The sequence below is a fragment of the Tamandua tetradactyla genome, chromosome 19 (assembly GCF_023851605.1).
Source record: "Tamandua tetradactyla isolate mTamTet1 chromosome 19, mTamTet1.pri, whole genome shotgun sequence".
NCBI classification, from domain to species: Eukaryota; Metazoa; Chordata; class Mammalia; order Pilosa; family Myrmecophagidae; genus Tamandua; species Tamandua tetradactyla.
In genome coordinates, this window is record NC_135345.1 from 27,061,861 (window position 1) to 27,087,157 (window position 25,297).

The 25,297-nt window shown below is 33.5% G+C and overlaps 1 protein-coding gene across 4 annotated transcripts in view; it reads left to right on the forward strand.

Moving 5' to 3' along the window:
- TBC1D19 (TBC1 domain family member 19) overlaps positions 1–25,297 on the forward strand; it is a 207,030-nt gene that overhangs the window by 63,244 nt on the left and 118,489 nt on the right. For 3 of the 4 annotated variants that reach the window (XM_077136549.1, XM_077136550.1, XM_077136551.1), the window contains 5 exons: positions 6,714–6,789; positions 16,967–17,041; positions 18,199–18,262; positions 18,714–18,760; positions 21,377–21,487. In XM_077136549.1, coding sequence (XP_076992664.1) covers positions 6,714–6,789; positions 16,967–17,041; positions 18,199–18,262; positions 18,714–18,760; positions 21,377–21,487 — 373 coding nt within the window. Of the gene's footprint in view, positions 1–2,797; positions 2,896–6,713; positions 6,790–16,966; positions 17,042–18,198; positions 18,263–18,713; positions 18,761–21,376; positions 21,488–25,297 lie in introns of those variants that run through there. The other variant, XM_077136552.1, reaches the window with a different exon arrangement.

The following is a 25,297-nucleotide window of genomic DNA, read 5'->3' on the forward strand; positions in this document are numbered from 1 at the left end:
ATTCTAAACATAATTTAATTTTTTTTTAAATTAGTGTCATCATTAAGGACATCAATGTTTTTATTTATCTAGATCTGCTCTCACAGTTTGTTGCAGTTTATAGGACTAATTTGCCCTTATAAAAAATTTAAATCCAAAATGTTAGCTTTTGGAGTTCATTCAACATTCAGTTATTCATCAGTTATTTATTGAGCATTACTGTGTGCCAGGTGCTAGGACTGGGGTATTATTTGAATAATAAGCATAATTCCTGCTTCATAGAATTTGTAGTCTATAATAGAGTTCTTATGTTTGTTGTTTTTTTACTGCTATCAGTATGTCTATATCTTTAGTCTCTAACGTTCCCATTTCCAACTTGCTCCATCTAATCTGCTATTAATTGGCAATAAGGTAACTAGATTTCCAAAACTATTTCTAAAACAGAGACTCAGATGAAAACCTGTGTATGTTGCTTAGATGCACATTTTATAATTGGCATTTGTTTCTTTGCCTATCACCATGTTCTCAGTTGGCTTTTAAATTTTTAAATAACATTAGGTACCTATTGATTGAAGCTGACCGTGACCATACTTTTGGTAGTACCATTCACCAAAGGAATAGATGTTTTTTGTAAGTGAGATTTTAAATTCACAATATAGGGCGGGCCGCGGTGGCTCAGCGGGCAAAGTGCTTGCCTGCTATGCCGGAGGACCTCGGTTCGATTCCCGGCCCCAGCCCATGTAACAAAAACGGAGAAACAGAATACAATAAAACAAGAAAATGTTTAAAAATGTTTCCCTTTCTTCCTTCCTTCCTTCCTTCTATCCTTCCTTCCTTCTCTCTGTCTTTCCTTTAAAAAAAAAAAAAAAAAAAAATTCACAATATAGAACAGAGGGCCACAGATTAAACAAATATGAACATGATGTCTTTGTCTCCAATAAAATTTTAAAAAGCATGTGTTGCATGTAATTCCAAATATTTGATTCTCATCTGGGGAGATATTACTAATTATTCCTATTTTTGTGTTCTGATGCATTCCTGAAAATTGTCCTGTGAGACAGAGTGCCTTTTTACTTTATGGCAAGGATTTGTTTCGCTCATTGTCATATCTTCATATCCTATACAATAGACTTCAAATAAATATATTTTGAATTAATTCTTGGGATTTTTGAAAGAGCCAGTTATACCTTCAATACCTTTCTTCCTCACTTGGTTTCTGAACACACAGAAATAAGATAAAACTGAAAGGCAGATGGGAGATAAAAATTACACTTTTGTTATAAATAAAGACTAGATAGGAAGATATGATTTAGTGTGAGAGCAAAATGAGTCAGTCTCAGAAATAAATAGACAACATTCCAGTCATATAGCACTGTATGATGGCGAGCATGGTCAGGTTATTCATATTTACCAATTGATAAGGCATTAAACCTCTTCTAGGGTGTAGTGAGTGAAGCCCTGGAAAAAGCCAAAAATATTACCCGATGAAGCTTTTTTCACATTGAAAACATCAAGAGTGGGGAAGAAGTGTTTTCCCCTGACATAAATCAAAAGAATAAAAAGAACTTAGCATATTCTTTTGCACTTTTCATTGACTGAAACCATTATATGGGTGAGTAAAGAAAGCAAAAGGTGAAATAGAAATGTTCATCAGGTAATATTAAATAATTGGAGCTGAGAATGAAGAATCACAGTGCTCGCATACTTACTAGTTATGAGTTGTACAGATCATACCTAAAAATAGTTCACTTCATTTTACTTATGTTAGTAAACATTCTGAAAATTTGGTCAGATCCTCATTTGACAAATAGAGAAAAATTCCCTGTATTCTGTTAATTACATTAAACTCGTAACTCTGGCCCTCATTGCCTCTTCCTACCTCAAAATGCCTACTTTGTTTAATTTTCTTTTCCATTAATTTTAAACAATTAATTATATACTTCTTGTTGTGTTAATAAATATTTAGTATTATATTAATTATAATTTATATTGATTGATTGCTTATTATGTATGCAAGGAACTGTTCATAACAACCCTATGAAGTAGAATTTATTACCATCTTAAGAAGAGAAGACTGAGGCTCAGACCACTTAAATAGCTTACTCAGCATCATATAGCTAGTAAATAGTGGTGCTAGGATTTGGAAGTCCAGATGTCTGATTCCAAAGCCCTTTTTTTTTTTTTTTTTTTTACTACATCTTGTATATCTATATGTCTTGACTGGATTTTAAGTGTTTGGCAATTAAAAATTGTATCTTACACTCCTTTTAATATCTCCTGTAGCCTCAAATGAATGTTACTAGGTCAGCAAATAGTTATTGAGCCACCTACCAGTACTAGCACATGATAAATATTTGTTTACTTTAGGAAACTCAGTGCAATTATTAATCCTAAATTTACTATAAAGATTTAACCAATACAAAATAAAAATGCACTGATTTCTTTCTGTGTCTTAGTCCTCATTGTACTTTATGTAGAGCAATTTATAGTTAGGTGGCCTGTTTTCACTTAAGCAACATAAATGTTTTTATTTTGTGTATATGTGTGCATGTTATAAAAATATATACTAACATGTACTGTTGAAGTAGATATATGCAGATGTCCATCATATCTTAGGAAGGTAAGAGGCCTGAACAGTAGTGAACCTAAAATGGAAGGATTGTAGATAAAGAATATCTTACACTAGACTACAAGTTTTCTTAGACACATGACTTTTGCAGAAAAGTGCTTGGTACTTCCAAAATGACATAATCATAAAGTTATTTTTTGTCCTCTTATTTTAAAGGTTACTGCATACCTTGCTATGTGTTATGCACTAGCCAGCCAGTCTTTGCTTTCATGGAGTTTATGACCCAGTACAGCACACAGATTTTTAAAAAGGCGATTACAGTATAGTGTAATAAGTGCTGTGATAGGGTAAGTATAAGGAGCACATAGGACAGGCACTTCACTCAAATTTGATGATGTCTTAGTGGCTTATCAAAGGAAACAATATTTAGGCTGAGACCAGAAAGCTAAGTTAGAGTTAGTCAGTTGAAGAAATAGGAAAGAAAAGTGATTTAGGCAGAAGGGAATAAATAGCAAGCTCAGAAGTTTAGAGGTGGAAAAGATTATGGTACAGTGGAAAATAAAAAAGTATATGGCTGGATAGTAGAAGGTAAAGGATGATTTTATATAGTTAGGCAGGGATGGGCTTCCTAGTCAAGGTTTTGTAGACTGAATCCTGAGAGCATTTGGGTGCCATTTTAGAATTTTAAGAACCATAATTTTAAGTATATTTGCATTTTATTCATTCAACAGTATATTGCTTATCTAGTATATGCCAGGCATTATGCTAGGCACTGAAAATACAATCACTGTTGAGTAGGAAGACATTGTCCTTGTCTAATGACTTGGCAAATTGGCAGGTAGGTTGAAAACACTCTAGAAATAGGGAGACTGCTTAGGAACCCATTGGACTAATGCAGACAAGAGATGATGGTTGCCTGAAACAGGTTAGTGGCAGTGGGATGGAGAAGGATGAGAAATAATTAGGGATACTTGATAATTGATTGGATGTAAAGGAAAAGAAAGGATTCATAGATGATGTACGATTTTCTGTCCAGTTCCAATCTGACAACTCTCATCTTTTCACATTAGTAAATGTGAGCTCTACAAGGCAGAGACTTTAGCCTGTCTTATTCACTGCTGTATTTGTATTACCTTGAACATTTAATGGGTTCTCATTCAACATTTTTGAATAAATAAATATTTAACTTGATTTTGGTCTTAATATTTTGAATTTGGGGGTTACTACTTCTTATTACCTTTGTTTTAGGATAGGTTTCTTTGATGGCTAAATAACTCTTAAGATCACCACTAAATGCTCTCAAGTTTCAATCCTAGATTTCTAAGTTTTATTAAATTTAGAAAAACATTGAAATGGAAGAATTATAATCCACATGTCTCTTCACAAATGATATATTGGAGTATAAGATATGATAGTTTTTGAACTATCTTAATGTAAGTCAAAAAATATCAGAATACTTAAGGACTATCTTTTTTTAATTCTTTAGTTTGAAATAATTTCCAACTTGCAGTATGTTACGAAGTTAATACAAAACCTGTACAGAAAACTCCGACATATATATCACCCAGATACCCAGGTCCACCAGTTTTGAACATTTTGCCACATATGCTATTTTATTCTATTGATCCATCTATCCATCCATCTATCTGTTGTATCTTTAAGACTGTCTATCTTCTTATCCATCTATCTACCTATTTTTTAAACCTTTGAGAATAGGTTATATATATATCTCATGCTCCTTGAACAGTTAAAATACTTCATGTACATTTCCTAAGAACAAGGATATTCAGGTATGTAACTACATTAAGTATAGTTATCAGGTTCAAGCAATTAAACATTGATATAAAGCTACAATCCAATTTTTTCACATCTCAATATTGTTATTTTGGACTTTTTCTCTTCCATTATTAGATCCAGTCCATGATCATGTATTGCATTTAATTGCCATTGTCTCTTGAGTAATTTTTTTTTAGTTGCAGAAACATCTATATAACATTAAGATTCCCATCTCAGCTACTCCCAAGCATACCATTCAGTGGTATTAATCACTTTCACAATGTGATTCACCATTTATTACCAGAACTTTTCTATCACCCTAAACAGAAACCCTATACCCACTGGGTGTTAATGTGCTATTCCCCTAACTTACCCTCTGCCCCTTACCTTCATTTTCCTTTCTGTCTCTATGAATTATCTTATTCCAAGTATTCTGTATAACTAAAATCATACCATCTTTGGCCTTTTATGCCCATCTTAGTTTACTCAACATGTCTTTGTGTTCATCCAAACTGTAGCATGAATCGAAACTTCATTCCTTTTAATGGCTAAATAATATTCTATTGTATATATATATATATGCAACATTTTGTTTAGCCATTCATCTGCTGATGGACGTTTGGGTTGTTTTGACTTTTTGACTTTTGTAAATAATGCTGTGAGCATTGGTGTGCAAATATATGTTCAAATCCCTGCCTTCCGTTGTTCTGTGTATGTACCTAGAAGTGGGATTGCTGGGTCTTATGATAGTTTTATATTTAATTTTTTGACAGACTGCCCAAATGTTTTCCGTAACAACTGCACCATTTTACATACCTTCCAGCAAAGTACTAAGTTGCTGTTTCTCTGCTTCCTTTACAGAGCTTGTCATGTATGTTTTTTTTGTTGATGTTGTTCTTGTTGTTATTTTTTAATAGCTATTTTACTGGGTGTGAGGTGTAGAGAATATCAATTTCATTCATTTGTGAATGGGGAAAGGTGAGTCATTTGGGTATACAGAATACAGAGTTTAGTGGGAAAAATAATTTGACAGAAATAATCAAACAACAAAAACAGTGAAACTGTCTTATAGAATAGGTGGGATAGATTGCCTTTTCCTAGTCTCAAAATATTTTTATAGACATTTAACCTTTTATACTTAGGTTCTGGTACAGGTCCAAGTGGTTTGGAATATCACACTACTGGCCCACTTTTGACCAGAATTTTTTGGCTAGGAATTTCTTGAGAATTTAGTCTATGGTTCTTGATTATTGGACTATAACCAAGGTTGAAGGTACAAGTCCTAGGACTAATTTCAATAGCAGTTACACATTTTTGTGAAAGAGATTGGGATCTCTAAGTGAATGTTGAACCATCTAGTTTTCATATGGCCTTCTGTCTTTGATTTTATACTGCTCTGTACCTCAGTCACTATGCTCGAACCATTCTCGCCTTTACTTTCTTAACTTTCAGAACATTTCCCTCTCAGTGTCCTGTGCTTGCTTTCTCTCTACCTGGATTATTCTTTTCCCAGATCTTTGCATGACTGGATCCTCACATATCTTAGTTCAAATATGGACTCTCCTAGAGACCTTCCCTGTCCCTCCAGATCACTTCCATCTCATTACCCTGCCTTCATTTTCTCACACTACAAATATTATACTCTATTTGTTTTCATAATTATTGACTCTCCCTCTCCACTAGAATGTCAGGTCTGTGAGAACAGCAGGATATTACTATAATCACCACTGAAATCTTAGTACCTAATGGCTCAGATATTTTTTGACTAAGTGAACCTGTTTGCTATTGAAAACAATACATTTTTAATATAAAATGTAATGTTATTTGAGAAACAGAATTCATAATGTATTAAAATTTTGAATTCTTATTAAATTTATGATTTTTTATTATATTTTAAAACATGACTGTTACCAAAAGTAGAATTTTTATCATCATTTCAATTATGTAAAAAAAAACAGTAATCACATGGACAAGGACTGAAAAGAAACTGAGAGAAATGACAAGAGTTGATAATGTTGATAACATAATGGATTTTTAACCTTAAAATTTCCTCTTAGTGTTATAATATTTTTATACTAAAATATAAAAAGTTATGACAACCTTCATATGAGCATTCACAAAGCTACATAATTTTAATAAGTACCTCAATCCAGATGATCATGCAGCTTAACTGTTAACATGTAATTACATTTTACTCTAATACCATAGCACTAGTAGGAAAAGAAGGTTTATTAGGCCTTTACACCTTGTGTAAACACGTAGCAAATGACTAATAAACATTTTATTTCAGTTATAAAGTGGACTATACAGGTAAGTAATCTCTAACCAAGAGGATGAATAAACTGTCAAGAGTAATGTGCAATATTTAGCTGCCTCTTTTTGTCCCTAGGTTTCCTTTACCTAGTCATCCTGCTGCACCTCCTGAACATCTTAAAGAACCTTTGGTATACATGAGGAAAGCACAGGTTGGCTATTATTAATTTTTATTTTAGTTTTCCATGCTAGATGTGTTGTGCAGAATTTGAGATCCATATAGATTTCAGAAATGTGCATTATTCCTGTGTGGAAGGTGGGTAAGAATCACTAAAGTGATGTGAACAATATGCCCAAAAGATTCCCATGAACCCATCACCCAGCTTCAGCAATTATTGTGATTCTGCTGCTTGTGAGAAATAATTCTGCTGCTTTGAGTTAACATGTTCGGCAACAGTGAATGTTAGGCATATTTTTTAACTTTTATTTTCATTTTTAAAAACCCTCAAAATTAGATAGTGAGAGGACACAATATGAACACACAAAAATGGAGATGTTTGAGGAAATACGTGATATATTTCTATCTCTAAGTGGTATATTTTAGGGTTAAAGAGCAGACAGTGGTATTTATCTGATTTGTCATAAAAAGATGATAGTTAAATGATACATGTGTGGAGAAGTAATTGGTCCTTTGTTTATGAAGTTATGATCTCAAGAAAATAAAAATAAAAAGATTGGGTCTGAATATTTTTTGGTGATATTTGAAAATTTCCAAAAAAGAATAGAAGAAGTATCAGTTTGAACATATTAGTTATAAGAAACAAAGCACAAATGTTGATTTCCTTTCATAGGTAAAGAGATAGATAATAAGTCCTTTCTTAAAGCCTCCTGCTAGTTGCTGAGAATATTTGTAAATTATAAGAGAACAGATTGTGTAGATGGATGATAGTCCTCTCTTTTCTTCCTGGACTTATCCACTAGATCAAGGGTGAGCAAACTATCAAAAGCCAAATCTGGCCTGCCACCAATTTTGTTTTGTTTTTTTTATTTTGCAAAACGTAACATATATTCAAAAAAGCAATACATTTACCAGTACACGTTAACAAGTAGATATAGAACAGAATTTAAAGTTTGGTATAGGTTATAGTTCCACAGTTTTTCATTTTTTCTTCTAGCTGCTCTAAGACACTGGAGATCAACAGTGATCAATATAATAATTCAGCAGTTATGCCCATTTGATGAATCCTGTCTTATCTGTTACGTTCTTCCTTCCCTTTAAATAGCTTGTTTATGCATAAAAGCAAGACATTTCAAAGTACATCACAACAGTTAATTGTAGAACAGATTTCAGAGTTTGATATGAATTACAATTCCACAATTTAGTTTTTATTTCTCTCTACTCTAAGGTACTGGAGACTAAAAGACATATCAATATAATGATTCAGCAGTCAAACACATTTGTTAAACACAACCTTCTTTGTATAACTCCACCATCACCTTTGATCTTTCTCCCACTGTTTAGGGGTATTCGCGTGCCCATTCTAACTTTTTCGTATTGGAAAGGTTTATTAATATGGGATAAGGGTTGGAACTGGTTAATGTTCTGGAGAGGCTGGCCCCTCTGCATTTCAGGACTTACCTGGTCTAGGGACCCATCTAGAGGTTGTGGGTTTTTGGAAAGTTACCCTAGCATGGAACCTGTGTAGAATCTTATATAATACCCTAGGTATCCTTTAGGATTGTCAGGAATAGTTTTGGTTGAGGTTTGGCAACTGATGATAGGTAGCAATAATTAACTAAAGCATGTGTAAGAGTGACCTCCAGAGTAGCCTCTTGACTCTATTTGAACTCTTTCAGCCACTGATACCTTACCTGTTACACTTCTTTTCCCCCTTTTGGTCAGGATGACATTGTTGATCTCATGGTGCCAGGGCCAAGCTCATCCCTGGAAGTCATCTCCCATGCTGCAAGGGAGATTTTCATCCCTGGATACAGGTCCCATATGGGCAGGGGAGGGCAACGATTTTAGTTACAGAGTTGGGCTTAGAGAGAGAGAGGCCACATCTGAGCAACAAAAGAGGTCCCCCTGAAGGTGACTCTTAGGCATACCTATAGGTAGGCTAAGCTTCTCCACTACAAACATAAGCTTCACAAGTGCAAGCCTCAAGATGAGGGGCTTGGCTTATTGATTTAGGTGTCCCTAATGTTTGCCTCCAGTTTTTATATGGCTGGAGAACTAAAAATTTTTGTATTTTTAACTGGTTGAAAGAGCAAAAGAATAATAATATCTTGTGATACATGAAATCAAGTGGAATAATAAAATATATTTTTTGGAAAAAAGTCATCCTCATTATTTTCATTATTGTCCCTGGCAGCTTTCACAGTACAATGACAGATTTAAGTATTTGTGATAGAGAATTTACAGCCTGCAAAGCCTTAAATATTTATTATCTGCCCTTATATAGAAAAAAATTGCCAACCCCTTGCACTAAATTATTCATTCTTTAGGAACAGGGACTGTGCTTTTTATCCTCAGCATCTAGCATAGTACCTCATCCACAGAATACCCTCAATAAATGTTTGTTGAAATAATTGATTCTTTAATCATGATTGTAATAATTAATTCCTTTACCAGTTAGTGTCTCCCTACCTTCCTGTGTTGTTTGCCTCAAAACATCTAGTTCTTTAGCCCTTGTTCTCTTACAGTTCTTTCCTCCTTGCATGAAAGCTAACTTAGTCTGGATCTCATGACTACCATCCCATAGTTCTCTCTTGCAGCTCACAATCTCATGTGCTGTCAGATTTCCACTGTCACCACTCTAGTCCTTAGCCTAAGGCAACCTCTACTGTCTACTGTCTACTGTCTATTCTCCCAGACATTGGAGAAAATCACATAAGTTCTGGGTAAATAATTAGTCTAGTCTTAATTCATTTACTTAACTGTTTGTGGATTCTTAGTGCTGACTGGTGATCTTCTGTTATTCTTTATTCATTATCTGCTTTCCAGTTGGATTATTCCACAGTTTTTCCATGCTTGTGTAGCCCCCATTTAACCTCTGTCTCAGCCATTTTTAATATTTGCCAATTACTTTATTAAGAATATTCACGTCTCATTCAAGTTTCTACAGTGTGCCAGTTTGAAACTGTTGTGTACCTCAGAAAAACCATGTTCTTTAATCCTGATTCAATATTGTTGGGTGGGATCTTTTTTATTAAAAAAGTGGGGGAGATGTGACCAATTCAGTTGTGGGTGGGACCTTTTGATTAGGTGGTTTCCAAGGAGATGTGTCTTCACCAATTCAAGGTGGGGTCACTTACTAGAGTCTTTTAAGAGGGAACCTCCAAAGAGAAGTTTGGAGATGTAGAAAGAAAATGCCCCTGGGGAAGCTGTTTTCAAACCAGAAGCCAAAGGGTCAGCAGACACTAGCCATGTACCTTCCAAGGTATTTTTTTCTGGATACTTTAGTTTGGACATTTTTATGGCCTTAGAATTGTAAACTTGTAACTTAATAAATTCACTTATTAAAAGCCAACGCATTTCTGGTATATTGCATTTCTGGCAGCATTAACAAATTAAAACATACAGCTTCTCTTTTCTTTGTTTTTGCATCTCTTTTTATTCCAGGCCTCTATGATCAAATATTTGCTGTACATACTTTTGTGAGACCAAACTCAACATGTCGGAAACTGAATTTATTTCTTCTTAAAATGAACATCTCTTCCTGATCTTCCTATTTCTGTTAATAGGTTTCATTATTCCAGTAATTCAGACTTGAAATATCCTTAATCTCAGTTTACCATATCCAAATAGTCCCTAAATTCCATAAATTATTTCTTCCCATAGTCTTCTCTTCCTTTTCGTTACCAAGGCCATTACCATACTGATCATGATGATGATGACGATGATGAGGATAACTCTCTTTTATTGAGGGCTTACATTTTTTCAAACATTGTGCTTTATCATTACCATATTCTTACACTTACATTTTTGAGCATGTTCTTTTTATCTCTCAATTGAGTCTCCCTCTTCCCATCTCCCAATGTCCCCCTTAATACTACTACCTTTAACTACAGGCAGATGAACTTTTATGATATATCTCACTCCCTTCTAACAAATCTCCAGTGCCTCCCCAATTGCCTAACAAATGCGGTTTCTACTGGTCCAGCATTTAAGATTTTTTACAATCTGTCCCCAGCTTCTCCTTCTACTTTGTCAATCTCTGTTATGCTTTAACTATCATATGTGCCCATCCACCTGAATCGTTTGCCTTTCCCTCTTATATCTTTAACAGTTTCCTGATTTTATTTTTCTGTCCTGGAAAGCTCTGTCTGCCTGCTTCACATTATGAAAATCCCATTGTTCTAAGACTCAGCTCAGATAGCACTTCTCTGATGCTCTGATTACCCTTGTTGAGAAAGGTCTCTCCGTCTCCTGAACTGTTGTAGCTCCCTATCATTTAATGGCTGCTATCACAAATTTCATTTTATTACAGTAATTTCTGTACACACCTTTTTGGCTTTTATTGTATGTTGGAAAGCAGTAAGAGTTTTAAAACATTTTATCTATGTATTAGGTCTAGTACATTGACCTTTATGTCACAGCTTAGTAAATCTATGTTGAACTATTTATATAGGAGTTTGTCATTTCTTCTACTAATTATTACAATATGTATTTGAAGAATATTTACTGAATGCCTACCAAGTAGACGTCTGTTGGAAATTCAGAAATAAAATAGGTACATATTTTACCTTCAGTTGACTCCATGGTTTAGTTATTGAAATAAAATTTGGACACAAGTTGCTGTATTACGAACTAGAAAATGTATTGTAAGCTAGAAAATGTGATACAAGCTAGAAAATGTCTGGGGGAGAGGTATGTGGGTGGATTTTTCTGAGTGTACAAAAATCATGAAGATATTTGTATCAAGTGCAGGTGATCTTTTGTGTGGCTTTCCACTAGTCAGTTTCTTTCCCCAGCCACTTTTGTCATTGCCCAATGGGCTCGTGAATAAAGTGGCCATGGTGTGTAGAGATGGTTATGCTTAGCAATATGGACTTCCACTCACCAAGGCCAACCTGGCCACAGACACAGCTGAGTACCCAAACTAGAAGCAGCGGAGACTAATATTCAGTCCTTGAGATGGCACCATTCTCTGAGTTGTTCAAACTGCTATCTTATGGCAGGTTGATTACATTAGACGACTTCCATCATAGAAGGGGCAGCGTTTTGTTCTAACTGAAATAGACACATACTCTGGATATAGGTTTACCTTCCCTGCATGCAGTGCTTCTGCCAAAACTACCATCTGTATACTTCCAGAATGCCTTATCCACTGTCATGGTATTCCACACAGCATTGCTTCTGGTCAAGGAACCCACTTCATGGTAAATGTAACGTGGGACTGGGCACATGCTAATGGAATTTGCTGGTCTTACCATGTTCCCCACTATCTAGAAATAGCCAGATTGATAGAACAGTGGAATGGCCCTTTGAGGATTCAATTACAGCACCAGCTGGGTAGCAGTGCCTTGCAGGACCAGGACAGTGTTCTCCAGAAGGCTGTATATGCTCAAAATCAGCATCCATTCAGTGGTACTACTTTTCTTATAGCCAGATTAACAAGTCCAAGAAACAAGGGGTAGCAATGGGAGTGGCACCACTCACTATCACCTCTAGTGAGACTAGAAAATTTTTTGCTCCAATTCCTGTAACCTTTAGCTCTGATGATCTATAAGTCTTAATTCCAAAAGGAGGAGCACTCCTACCAGGAGACACAACAATAATTCCATTGAACTGGAAGTTAAGACTGCTGCCTAACCATTTTGGGCTCCTCAGGCCTCTGAATCAATAGGCAAAGAAGGGAAGTACTGTACTGCTGCTGTGATTGATCCTGATTATCAGGAGGAAATGGGACTGCTACTACACAATAAAATTAAAGAAGAGTTTGCCTAGAATATAGGAGATCCCCTAGGGCGTCTCTTAGTTTTACCATGCCTTGTGATTAAAGTCCATGGGAAATTGTAACAACCCAGTCCAAGCAGGACTACTGAAGGCCTTGAAACTTTGGATCAAGTTTGGATCACCTCACTAGGCCAAAAACTGTCACCAGCTGAGGTGCTTCCTGAGGGAAAAAGGAATATGGAATGGGCAGTGGAATAAGGTAGTTATAAGTATAAGCTATTAACACAGGATCAATTACAGAAGCAAGAACTTTAATAGTTATGAATATTTCTTTCATGTTTTGTTATAAATATGTTTATATATATATATACTTAAACAAATATCTTTGTTTTCTTCCTTTTCTTACTTCCTTATACGGCAGCCATATGAACCTTATGTTGTAGTATTTACGTTATACTTGTCAAGTTTAAGAGTAAATATTACTCAAGGACTTGTACCCTATTCTGGGGAAAGTTATTGTGTTTCTGGCTGTATGCAGGACAGTTGACTGTTAGGCAAAAAAAAAGACTATTATTGTGCTTATTTAGAGATTAAGTATGATTCAAGGAGATATGTATGGCTGCCAGGTTGGCATGAGGTGGACCATGATGGTTAAGTCAAGTCCATTTGTCCACTTGGTCAGGTTTTGATGTCCAGCTGTTTGGTCAAGCAAACACTGTGAAGATATTTTGTGACTTAAATAAGCAGTAAGTTGATTTATAAAATATAATCAGCCATAGATGCAGTCAAGTTACTGATAACTTATAAGGCTTTACCTGATTTTGCCCCTCTTTACCTCTCTAGTCTCATCTCTTGCCGCCACCCCCTGATCCTTCTCTCCTGCCCTCTACCTCCACACACACATACATTCTCTGTCTAATCATACTTGGCCTCCTTCAGTTATTCCAGCAAACCTTTGCTCTTGCTCTTGCTTCTACCTGATACTCCCTCCTCTATCCCATATATTTATGGCTAGTTTCTGCTCTTCCCTTTGTATCTGGGTAGATAATGGTTTCTTTAGGAAGCCTTCTCTGACCCCCAGGTCTCTGATGGTGCTTTTCCTTTGGTTCCAGTCCTCCACATGGAAGGCACTAGAACATCCTACCGCAGTACTTTGGTTGTCATATTGTCACCTAGATTCTATAGCCTCTATGAAGCAGGACCTGTGTCTCTGTTTTCACCACTGCACCCCCAATATCTGCCTGGCCCATGGCAGAAAAATATCAATAGATATTTTTAAAAATAATCAATTGAATAGACAACAGATGGGGGCGGTTCGCTCCTAAAAAATACTCATTCCATTTTACTTAATAATTCCACTTCTAAATTGCTATCTAAAGGAAAGAATCAGAGAAATACAGAAATTTATGTTTATGATAATAGTAAAAAACTAAAAAAAAATCTAAATGACTAACAATAAACAATAGGGCTCACTTAAATAAAGCACGGTACTTCCAAAAGACAGTGTTAAACAGCCATCAGAAATGTCATGTTGAAAACATATCATGAAATAGGAAAATGCATACATTGTAAGCTTAAACACAAAAAAGCAAATATAAAATAATTCCACTTTAATTTTTTTTTAAAATATACTCAATTACATATATATGTATCTCAATTACATATAAACGTGCAGCTCATAAGAATATACTCTCAATTACACATAAATATATATATATATATTTATCTCAATAATACAGAAATAGAAAAAATGAAAGAAGACTGCACAGTGGTTATTTTGATTGATGGAATTTATAGGTGTTATTTATTTTACTCTTTACATATTCTGTTTTCCAAATTCTTTACAATAAACATGTTTCCCCAGTAGATAGCAGAGTTCTACTTATTTTGTTTTACTTTTTTTGTGTAAGGATAAAGAAAATCATAATTTGTTAATTTTATAATTTCATGGGTCTTTTGACATGGTATCTACTTTTAAGTTACTTTCATTGTTACAAAAAAGAATATCAAGGAGATGGCTGATACCCATTTAAAAAGATTTTAATATAATTGCAGTTCTTTTGTAAATCTTTTGACTCTCATGCCTTAGAATTAATTTATTTAATTCTAGAAATCCTTTGAGTTAATACCATAGGTACCAATTATCATCAAAATTGATTTGAGGCAACGATAATTTCATTTAGAGAGGATATGGGTTTGGATAAAAGGTAACTGTCTATTTTAAGTATAAAAGTCCATTCATTTTCCTTTTAATGAACATTTTAAAGACTTTTATTGATTTTGTAAGTTTGTCTTTTATGTGGAAACTGTTACTTTCTTTTTATTTTGTATTACTGCACTACCAATTTTCAATAATTTATTTGTCAGTCCCATTTCTGTATTTTCTGGTAGGGAATCAGGGGGAAGGTGCTAAGTGGACATTGAAATTTGTGTTAAAATAATAGCATAGTACTAATGATGGGTTTGTGGGGAGCTTCTTTTTGAGGCTTATGGGTTTTCTTTTAAGTAGATAATTGAAATTCTCGGTAGAGTAGGATATATCCATTTGGGAGAACTATGATTAATCATTTAGAATTGTACTTTATGTAAAACACCTGATTGAAGTGTTTTCTTCTAAAATAAGTTTTTGAAGGGTAAATTAGCAAATGTGGTTCAGGATTTCTTCTCAAAGTGCCATTCCAAAATCATCTTAAAATTTTTTTTTATTTTTAATTGTCTTGATGTTTGAATTTTTAGGAGATTTCATGCTGTATTAAAATTGTATACTACAGTCCTGAATATATATATATTATGAGCTACACATTGTTGTCTGTTGTAACTTTAATTATGTTTTTGTTTCAGAGTATTGTCTTTTTATCCATTCAAAACCCATTTTCATGAATGGTTAAAAATGATAACATTTGGATCATAATTAGCTAGCTAGCAATTTGGTTCTTTTTCTCTAATAGGTTAAATAATAAAAATTTAGAAATATGATTTTTAATATTTATGTAAATTTTCCTTTTATAGTACTGATTTAATTAGAATTTTTTTTAAGAAGTCTTCTCTCACCTGCTGTTCCCACAATCATGTAAGGGAAGGCTTATTAGAGGAAGTGATATTTAAGCTGAGAACTGACAGGTAGATAACGTTTATCCAGATAAAGTAGGGATAAGGATATTGGGGATAGGGATAAAGCATGGAGAATATATCCCAGAGAAAGAAAATAATGTATTTAAATATGCATGTTAAAGAAGCTACTAATAATGATAGATAAAATAAAAACTTTCACTTATTGAATTAATGTTAATTGTGGGAAACTCTATGAAGCACTTTATATGTGTTAATATATTTAGTCTTTACAGCAACCATATGAGAAAGTTGTTATTATTCCACCTTTATTGATTGGTTTTAATTGGTTATAAATTACATTATGAATAATGTAGTTTACAGTTCTCTTTTTTTCTTCCTCATTAAGTCTAAATTTAGGGGCTTTGGTTGGTTTTCATGAGCCAGAAATGGTCCATAGACATTTTTGCATATTTTAACTAAAAGCATATGTATGTGTTTGTGTGTGTGTGTGTGTGTGTGTGTGTATAAAATGGCATTTTAGCTTGGCATTGAAAAGAATAGTATATTAAGTATATTAAGTACAAGTCTATGACTTAACATTAAGATTAAAGTTTCCAGTTTACAAGAAATACAAGGGATAGAGAAGAAATAATCAATACTATGAAAAAACAATAGGACATATCCAGATTGTGACACATTCTAAAGATAATTGGCCTGTACTCTGCAGAAAAGTCAGTATCATAAAAAACAAAAGAACAGAGAAGCTATAGATTAAATTACATTGAAAGAGACATTGCAAGCAAATGTAATATAATTCATGAAATGTAATTCATGAAACAAAGCTATAAAAGACATTTTGGGGACAACTGAAAATTTTTGAATATTGACTAAAATATTATATGATAGTATGAAAATTTAGTATTAATTTTCTTAGATTGATAATGATACTGTGGTTATGTAGGAAAAGGTCTGTATTCTTAGAACATGCATGCTGAAGTATTTAGGGATGAAAGTAATGTTTGAAAAATTACAATATAATAATTTCTCTAAAATCTCATTTTTTAGGTCATTAATAGAATTCCCAAGTATCAAACATTTATAAAATGCTTAATTTACCTTTTTGTCATCTGCCATTTTTACTATAGTATTTATCACCATATGACTTGTTTTTTTTTTAATCCTCATTCCCATCCTCAACTAGAATGGCAGTTCTGTGAGGACCATGACTTTCTTTTATTCACTGTGTAGTTTACAGCAGTAAGGATAGTATCTGGCACATAGTAGACTGTGTAATAAATATTTATTGGGTGAATGAATGAATAGGGATAACTAATCTCAACCAGACTCACCGTTTCTTTGTAACTAAGGATATTTTAAATATTTTTTATCAAGTATTGTTAACTAGAAATAATCATGAATTGTTTCTTGTGTTTCAGGGAAGTTGGGAAAAAAGAATTTTGAAGAGTTTAAATAGTATGTGCACTGAACTGAGTATCCCACTGGCACGAAAGGTACTTTTAACATTTCTTGGTTTAAGTATTGTGAAATACGTACTAGAAAGTATTATGAAGTTATAAATTAGGCAGATGTCTTTTTTAAAAATGTATCAATTTGTTTTGAAACAAAAAATCTATAAAAGATCAATTATATGTGGATGCATTCTGTTTATATTTCTGTTATATATGCTGTCATTTGTTTTATAGTCAACCTATGCTTTTTGAGAATAGATAGAAATAATAGAATCTAACATGGATTTTTCAGGTATTTAAAGACTTTGCATTACCTTTGGTTGCCTTACTTTTTGCCTAATTCAGCACAATAGCCATATTTCTTAAATCAGAGTTGGAGTTCTGGCACACTATGATAATGTAATAGCTGATATGGTACCATCTTTCAGGTATTAAAAGAGGAAACAAGAAGAATAATTTCTCCTCTCTCTGCAGAACTAGAATTCTATTTAGAGCTAATACTGAACATTTATCTGTCATCCTGAGCTTTGAGTGGGGAGAGATGGAAAAGGAAAGAGGCCACTTGAGGGATGGTCTCAATTCTTTGTAGCTGCTCATGAGTAGAAGAGAACAAGTTTACTTTCACTCCATTCTCCCTACCTGCTATTTATTCCTTATTGTAAGGCAGAATATAGAGGATGTACTTTGTATAACCTCCAAGCACAAGTCACTGAAAGCACCAAAAGATGTAAAAAAAAAAAAAGAAATTTAAATGAAAAAATTGTCTACATATGTAGTATTGTGTGATACACTGTCTTTCATATAGGAAGATGATATTCCTGATGCACAGTCATACTCTCTTGGCCAGTCCCCCTTGTGATGCATTTCTGAGATTGCTGGATGGGGTAAGAGATGTAGTATGTGGCTGAGGAGCAGTTTTTTTTTCTGAAATTTACTGGCCAGTACAGGTCATTTACCTTCTTTTCTTGGGCTCATTAGCACCATATACTAATTGAACCATTGAGACTAGCTGTAATGTAATAGATAAATATTAATAATTTAAATATGATTCCAAAAAAAGTTCACCAGATGTAATGAAATTATTTTTTCTTATGTTGCATTAGCTTATTTAAACTTCTAGATAAGTTATTGATTCTTATTTTTCAGCTGCTCTGCTAAACTTTGTAAAATGAAACCAATTTTAAAATTACCTTTTTTAGAGACCAGTTGCAGAACAAAAAGAACTTCTCAATAAATGGAATGAAATGGGAACTGATGAACCAGGTAGGTAGGTGTATGAAAAACTTTTTGTATATGTGGTAATGGAAAAGAAGTTCCTTCTCAATTATGGATCCAAAGTGACATAATTAACAATAATTAACAATTCTTTTGAAAGGATATAAAGTTCCCCTACCCATAAATTTAAATATTCACAGTTCAAAAATTAGTAACTTTGGTCTCTATCAATTCACTTATAAATAATCTATCACAAATTTATGAATAGGGGTCTCAATTTCTTCTAGAATTGTGTCATTTAGGCTGTCAAGGGGAGGTACTGTTTCCATCTTTGTGTCTCTAGTACGTAACACAATGTATGACAAATAATTAATGCTCAGCAAATGTTTGAATTGATCCAATTGCACAGCAACATTATGAAAGGACCACTAACATTTATTATGAATAAGCCTTCTTATATTAACTGAAATTTTGTTTTAATCTCTTCTATAAATTCTAGATTTAAGCCTTTTCAGACCTGTTTATGCACCTAAGGATTTTCTCGAGGTAAGTTCTGTTAAATAAGTAGATACGTATTAAAAGGAAATAATATGAAAGAAATGATGATATAAGAATATCTCCAGATATATAAAAAACACGTATAAAAACCCAGAGCCACTGAAGAATTTAAGCAATGGAATAACATGATCAGATTTGTGTTTAGAAATTGCTTTTGGAAAACATAATGGAGTGTGGAAAGATTAGAGGCAAGTAAACCAATTAAGAAGTTTTTTATTGAAAATCATGTAACCTGCTCCCTGATACGTAGAGGTGCCCAGTGAATGTTTTCCTTTTTTACCCTTCCTTGTTCTAGTACTGTCGGCAAAACATGATGAGGGTCTGAACTAAGAGAATAGCATTGAAAATGGCAAGGAAATTGGACAGATTTGAAAGAGATTTTAAGGAGGATTTGGTGACTGATTAGATTTGAAGGGTCTATGGCCAAATGAAGAATAAGGTTGACTTTCAAGTGTCCAGATTAGGTAATTGCACTGAGGTAATTTACCTTTGTTCACTGAGAGAATACAGGAAGAAGAACAGGTCCTTCAGTGAAGATAAGATTAGTGAAGTTTAAGAGACATATAGACTATTCATACAGGATTCTCCACTAGACATTCGGAGCTCATTAATTTTTTTTCATTAATATTTTAGTTCACCCATCTTTATTGCCACCTTTCTCTAATAATTTACATGTAATCCATCAGCAAATCTTGTCAGGTTTATCTAAAAAAAAATAATTCCAGAATCTATCCAATTACCGCCACCACTGTTACCTCCCTGGTCCAAGCAACCATCATCTCTGTCCCCAACAGGTAGAACAGTACTTGGTGCATAGTTATACTCAATAAATATTTGTTGAATGAATGAGTAAATGAAATAATGGATCTTTCACATTTAATTTTTATCTGTTTTGCACTTAATGTCTCTGATACTGGGTTTGCCAGCACAAAACTGTTAGAAATTATTTCAGGCCTTTGGGGGATGTAAATAGTTTCTTTTTAACTTTAAAATGAAGTTTATTTGGTCAGAAACTGCCTCTGTGTTGATCGTTTTATTTCTCTTTGCTAATTAAATCTCTTTTGTAACATTTAAGGGCTGAAATTTCATGTGATTTTTATGTTCTCATCTTTAACTGTGTTTTCTCCTTAATAGCTCATAACATTCTACTTAATAACTTATAACTCATGTCTCTTTGAGGACTGTTGCTGAATGGATCCTTCCCTTATTTATGCTGAGATTCTTCTTTAATTCAAGAACATTTTCTATAATTATTTTCTTGGTCTAATAATTGTCTCATTCCTGTCATTCTGTATTCATAGTTTCTTCTTCTTTTTCTGTTTTTATATTTGTAAGTTTCCCATGCAGTATGATCCCTTATTTGTGTAATTAGGCTAAAACTGCACTATTCTATGTTAGTGTATGTTTAACACTGTTGATTCTTTGCTAAATCTTTTATTTTTTAAAGCAATTGCCACTGTTACTTTTATTTTGAATATCATGCTTGAAATTTTAGAAAAATATTTTGGCAATATAGCATATTCCCATTTTATCAGCCATTTGTTACCATTAGTTCATTTATGACTTCCTCAGATAAGGTAGTGTTTCTGCTACCATAATCTGCTTTACTGAGTTCTTGATGATCTCTTCTTTTTCCTTTAAGAGTTTCAATTTAAAAATATTTTAAAATTATTATTCTTTCCAGAGAAATGCATTTAACTGTTAAAAAATAAGAGAATGAATATAAAAGATAAGTTAAAGTAAAAATTACCCACAATACCATCAACTGCAATAACCACTATACTTACTATACTTTTTTAAAAACTTAGTATATTATGAACACTTGTCATGTCATTTAGCACTTTACCTATATTAATTGAAGCGTATTACACTATATCTTATCGATTAACCATAATTTAACTATTTTTCTCTAATGGGATATTTCAGTTGTTTCATACTTTTTTATTATAAAGTACTTCATTAACGGTTTTCTGTACTGTTTCCAAGCATCTTTATTTCCTTAAAATTCTATTCCATAGTCATATTCATAGAAATAAAATTCCTAGGTTAAGGATATGCAAATATCTAATGTATTTTATCTGCTTCTATATGACGAATTTGATTCTAAAATTTCTTTCTTTTTATCCCTTATGAGGTTGATTTAGAGGAGATACCCTGCAGTGTTTCTTTCCCATTTTTCTAAAAGCCTTGTCAATTTTTTATTTTAAAAGGGTTAGAGTTTGTTCTAAATTTTTTTCTTGGTAAATTGTAATCAAGCAATTTTCATTTTTCTGAAACCTTCCTTGGTAAAATATGATGAGGCAGTTTTCATTTTTTTTCTTACCTCACAGTTTTTATTTCTAACTAAACCCTTAATTTTTTGAAGTTATATGGTAGATCATCTATTGAGAATATTAAAGCAACCTAATTAAAAGCATGTTTATGGTATTATAGTTTGACATTTCAATAAAATTTTATATTGGTTTGGAATGTAATTAAAGTATGTCCGTAGCCTCAAATACTTTTTAATTTTATAGGGATAGCACCAAAAGTATCGTTGCCAATTTTATAAGTGTAAACAACATACAAAGAAACTAACCAATTCTGTTGAATTTGTTTTTAAAGGTATTAATTAATCTTCGCAACCCAAATTATGAAAATAGTGATTCTCTTAGTTTCAGGACTCATTTGGGTTTAATCCAAGTTCCTCTGAAAGTAAAGGACATTCCTGAATTGGTAAGTAGAGACATTTACAAATAAATTAACATATTTTAGAAGTAACCATTTTAAAAAATATTATAGCATAGCCTGTATCTAACATAATAGGACAGTATGCTAATTAAATAAATGAATAAAATGAAGTTTTTAAATTGTGAATTTGTATATATAGAGAGAGCAAGTTGCTTTTCTAGTAGAGCAAAGATGAGTTTGCCCCAAACTTTTAATGTTTTTGCTTTATCTTCATTTTGATAAAGACCATAGATAGCTCAAACAAGATAGCTTGTTTGAGATTTAGATGCCTGAAGTATGGCTGTTTATCAAACTGATTGAAACTAAATTATTTTTAACACTGTACATTTTATTTAATCCAGCCAGCTTTTACTGAATCTATATCATGGTGAGACACTGAGGAAGATAAAGGAAAGTTGAGGATGAATTAGAGACTGTATTTTTCCTGGAGACCATCACAAATTTGGTGATGAAGTTAGTTTTAAAGTAGAATAATTATGGGAAGGTGGAAAAATTTCCTGATATAGAGTTAAGAAATTATCAGAACTTCTTCTTTTGTTAATCACCCCCAGGATAATAAGGAGCACAGAAATGTAAATAATATCTTTGGTGAAACTAGGAAATAAAAGTAGATGTATTAAGATAGAGAGCTGATGGGAGAATTATGAATGGCATAGGGAGGAAGAAGGTCAAATTTCAGTGTCTTTAGAAGATGGGAATTATGGATGTGAAATGTGGCAATAATCAGTTTATTATCTCTCAGCTCCAAATACACTTTTATTTGGCTCTGCTTTGTTATACTGAGCTGCACCCTATAAACGTTACTTCTTTGCCAACTGACTTGATAATTAGGCTCTGTCAATAGACAGTGCCAGAGGGACACTGTATGGCCATAGCAGGAGGAAGAGTTTCCCTTCCTGGTTGCCTTGGTATGCAGGAGCCAGCCCAGCACCACTCACTTCAAGTAGCCCTCATGGACCAGCTTTAACCCATACCTATCTCTGGCAAATTTCTTTGCCACCACTAGTCCACGTGTTCTATGACAGCCACTCCCTTTCCCTAAATGTCTGAATCTCAGCCTTGGTAGGGGGCATAGAGCCTTCTTCTAAGTTCTTAATTCCTTTTTGGGTCATTCTTCTTAAGTGTGAACTATTGCTGTTTTCTGCATTTCATACTTTGGTTTTTTTCTCTGTTCATATTTCTGGTATGGTTTTTGTTTCCTTACGGGACACTGACTGATACAAGAAGCAAGAGGATTTTGGAAAGGCTCAAGAAGATAGTGGTGAGCCACAGGACTGAAAATACAAATTGTATAAAAATTTGTATCAGAAGAAGCTAGACTCCCAGGTCCCTACCACCTTGCATTATCAGATGACTCCTCCTCCACCACAGGAGACCAGAGGTTTATTCATTGGAGAATCAGAATCAAAAAGACTATAGTTTAGAGACCTCAGACCTAGACAAGTACAAATATAGGACACTGTACTGAAAACAGAGGAATTAAATGAAAGTCTGATGAGACTAATACTTTCACCTCTTAATCCCCTTTCACTATGCCTACCTAGTCCTCTCCTTTTCCTACCCTCCACTGATTCAAGAATGCCACAGAAAAGATTTGCATGGATTTGGAGAACACTTGTAAAAAAGACAGCTGGTGACTATAAAATACTTAACAATGAAGCCCTACACATTCTAAGCTCAGTTCTTACAGACAGGGCTTCTAGTTAGTTTTTATCGCCTCGTTCCTAAATATGAATGAGCAGCTTAGATCCCCAGAATTTGAAAGCCTCCAATGTGAAAGGCAAAACCCAAAACTAAAAGAAAGAAGTAGAGAAGAATAACAAATTCAGTCAATGAGTGCAGTACTTTATCACAAGTATCAAGCATCATCTCATGTTTGCATTTACATGTGCACTCATGTATACAGTTGACCAGAACTGAACCAGCTTCACTTAGATTTGATAAATAATATAGGATAGAAAACATAGATGTTTTATGACATTATCATATATATATGATACGTATATATAAAAAACACTTCATTGGGAATCCTTATGGCCATTCAGCTACTTTCCAGCCCCTATAAGATATATTTTCAATTGGAAGATAAAATCACATAGGTAAATGCAGGCCATCTAACCTGAGAAAGTCTCATACATAATAGGAATTATTTCTTGTAACATTTATGAGTATAGCTTCCAAATACTCTTAAGAGACACCATACTAGGCATAGGCAACCAAGAGTTGGCACAAGTTTTTCCAATATTTTTTATAGTCCATCTACAGCCCTCCATTTCAGATACAGTTTACAGCCAAGGGTCATCATTTTTCAGTAAATAATGTTGCTTGATAACATAGCTCACATTCCATTAACATTTCTCTTTGTAGTCCAGTACATTTTCAGGGCTGGAATAAGTAAACCCAAGATCATTTTCACATGGACAAAGGGGTTAGCCCGTTGTTAAGCATTTCTTCCATATAGAAGACTTTAAAGAAATCATTAATATTCTCAGAGAGATAAGGTGTATTAACTGTGAAATAAGAACAGAGTTTCATTAAAAGAATAAGACAGAGAATAAAAAGGAACTTTTAGGAATCAAAAATATGATATGCAAAAAATTCAGTAGAAGAGTTGAGAAAAAAGCTGAGGAAATGCCTACCCGATGATAGATCAAAAAGCAAAAGGCCCAAAGAATAAAAAGTAGGAGGGAAAATATTTTTTCAAAAGAAAGAATCAATTCAGAAAGGCCAATATCTGACCAGTAGCAATTCCAGAAAGAGAAAACAGAAATAAGGAAATTTATTAAAAGTTTCTAAGAACAGAAAGAAATGGATCTCTGTATATGAAAAGTCCCACCAGTACCTGATACAATGAATGAAAAAAGACCCACATCAGGGCCCTGGTAAAAGAGAAGATTCTAAACACATTTTATAGAAGAAAAACACATTATACACAAAATATCAAGAAACACAGTGGCATCTTACTTCTCAGCAGCAAGACTAAAAGCCAGGAGATTTTACAGTAATGGCTTTAAGAATCTAAGAGAATGATTTCAAATCTAGAATTCTACACACAACCAAGAGTCAATCAATGTGAAGTTGGAATAGATATTTTCTGACGAATGTGATCTACAATATTTATGTTCCATTCATATTTGCTTGGATAGAAATGCTCTGTAGCAAGGTAGTAAATAAAAAGAGCAAAACATGGGATCCAGGAAATGAAGTTACAACCAAGAAAAGGAGGAACTTCCATAATGAGAGTGAAGAAAGGTTCCAGGACAACAGCTGTGCAACAGGACTGGAATGCAGCAATCCCAGATTTGAGCAGGAGGTTGGAAGGTTGCAGGAAAGATGTCTCCTAGAAAATAGCAAAAGGATTGATGATTTGATAGGTTTTACCACATGCAAAATCGTATTGAGGAGGACCTTTTCAGGGTTGTGAAAGGGTGTAAAAAGAGATAAATGATTCGAGAAAATTGCATAAGTGAAAAAAATAGTTTAATTGTGATAAAACAATTAAAGAAAGTACAAGGAAGGAAACCTTTGTAGCGTACTATGTGGCTAAGCAGTGAATAATATTTATATAACCATAATAATGTAAACTTAATATGATTTGATTAAGAATTGACATATAATTATATTGGTATGATTGGGGAGGAGATTTACATGAGCTAAAATCCTCATTTACCATGCAAAGTCAATAGATAGTATTTGAAACTGGTGAACAAGAGATAACAATATATACTTGTAACTTGGAGATATTGAGATAAATACCAGAAGAAGCTGAAAGTGGTTGTTCATGGGTAATGAGTC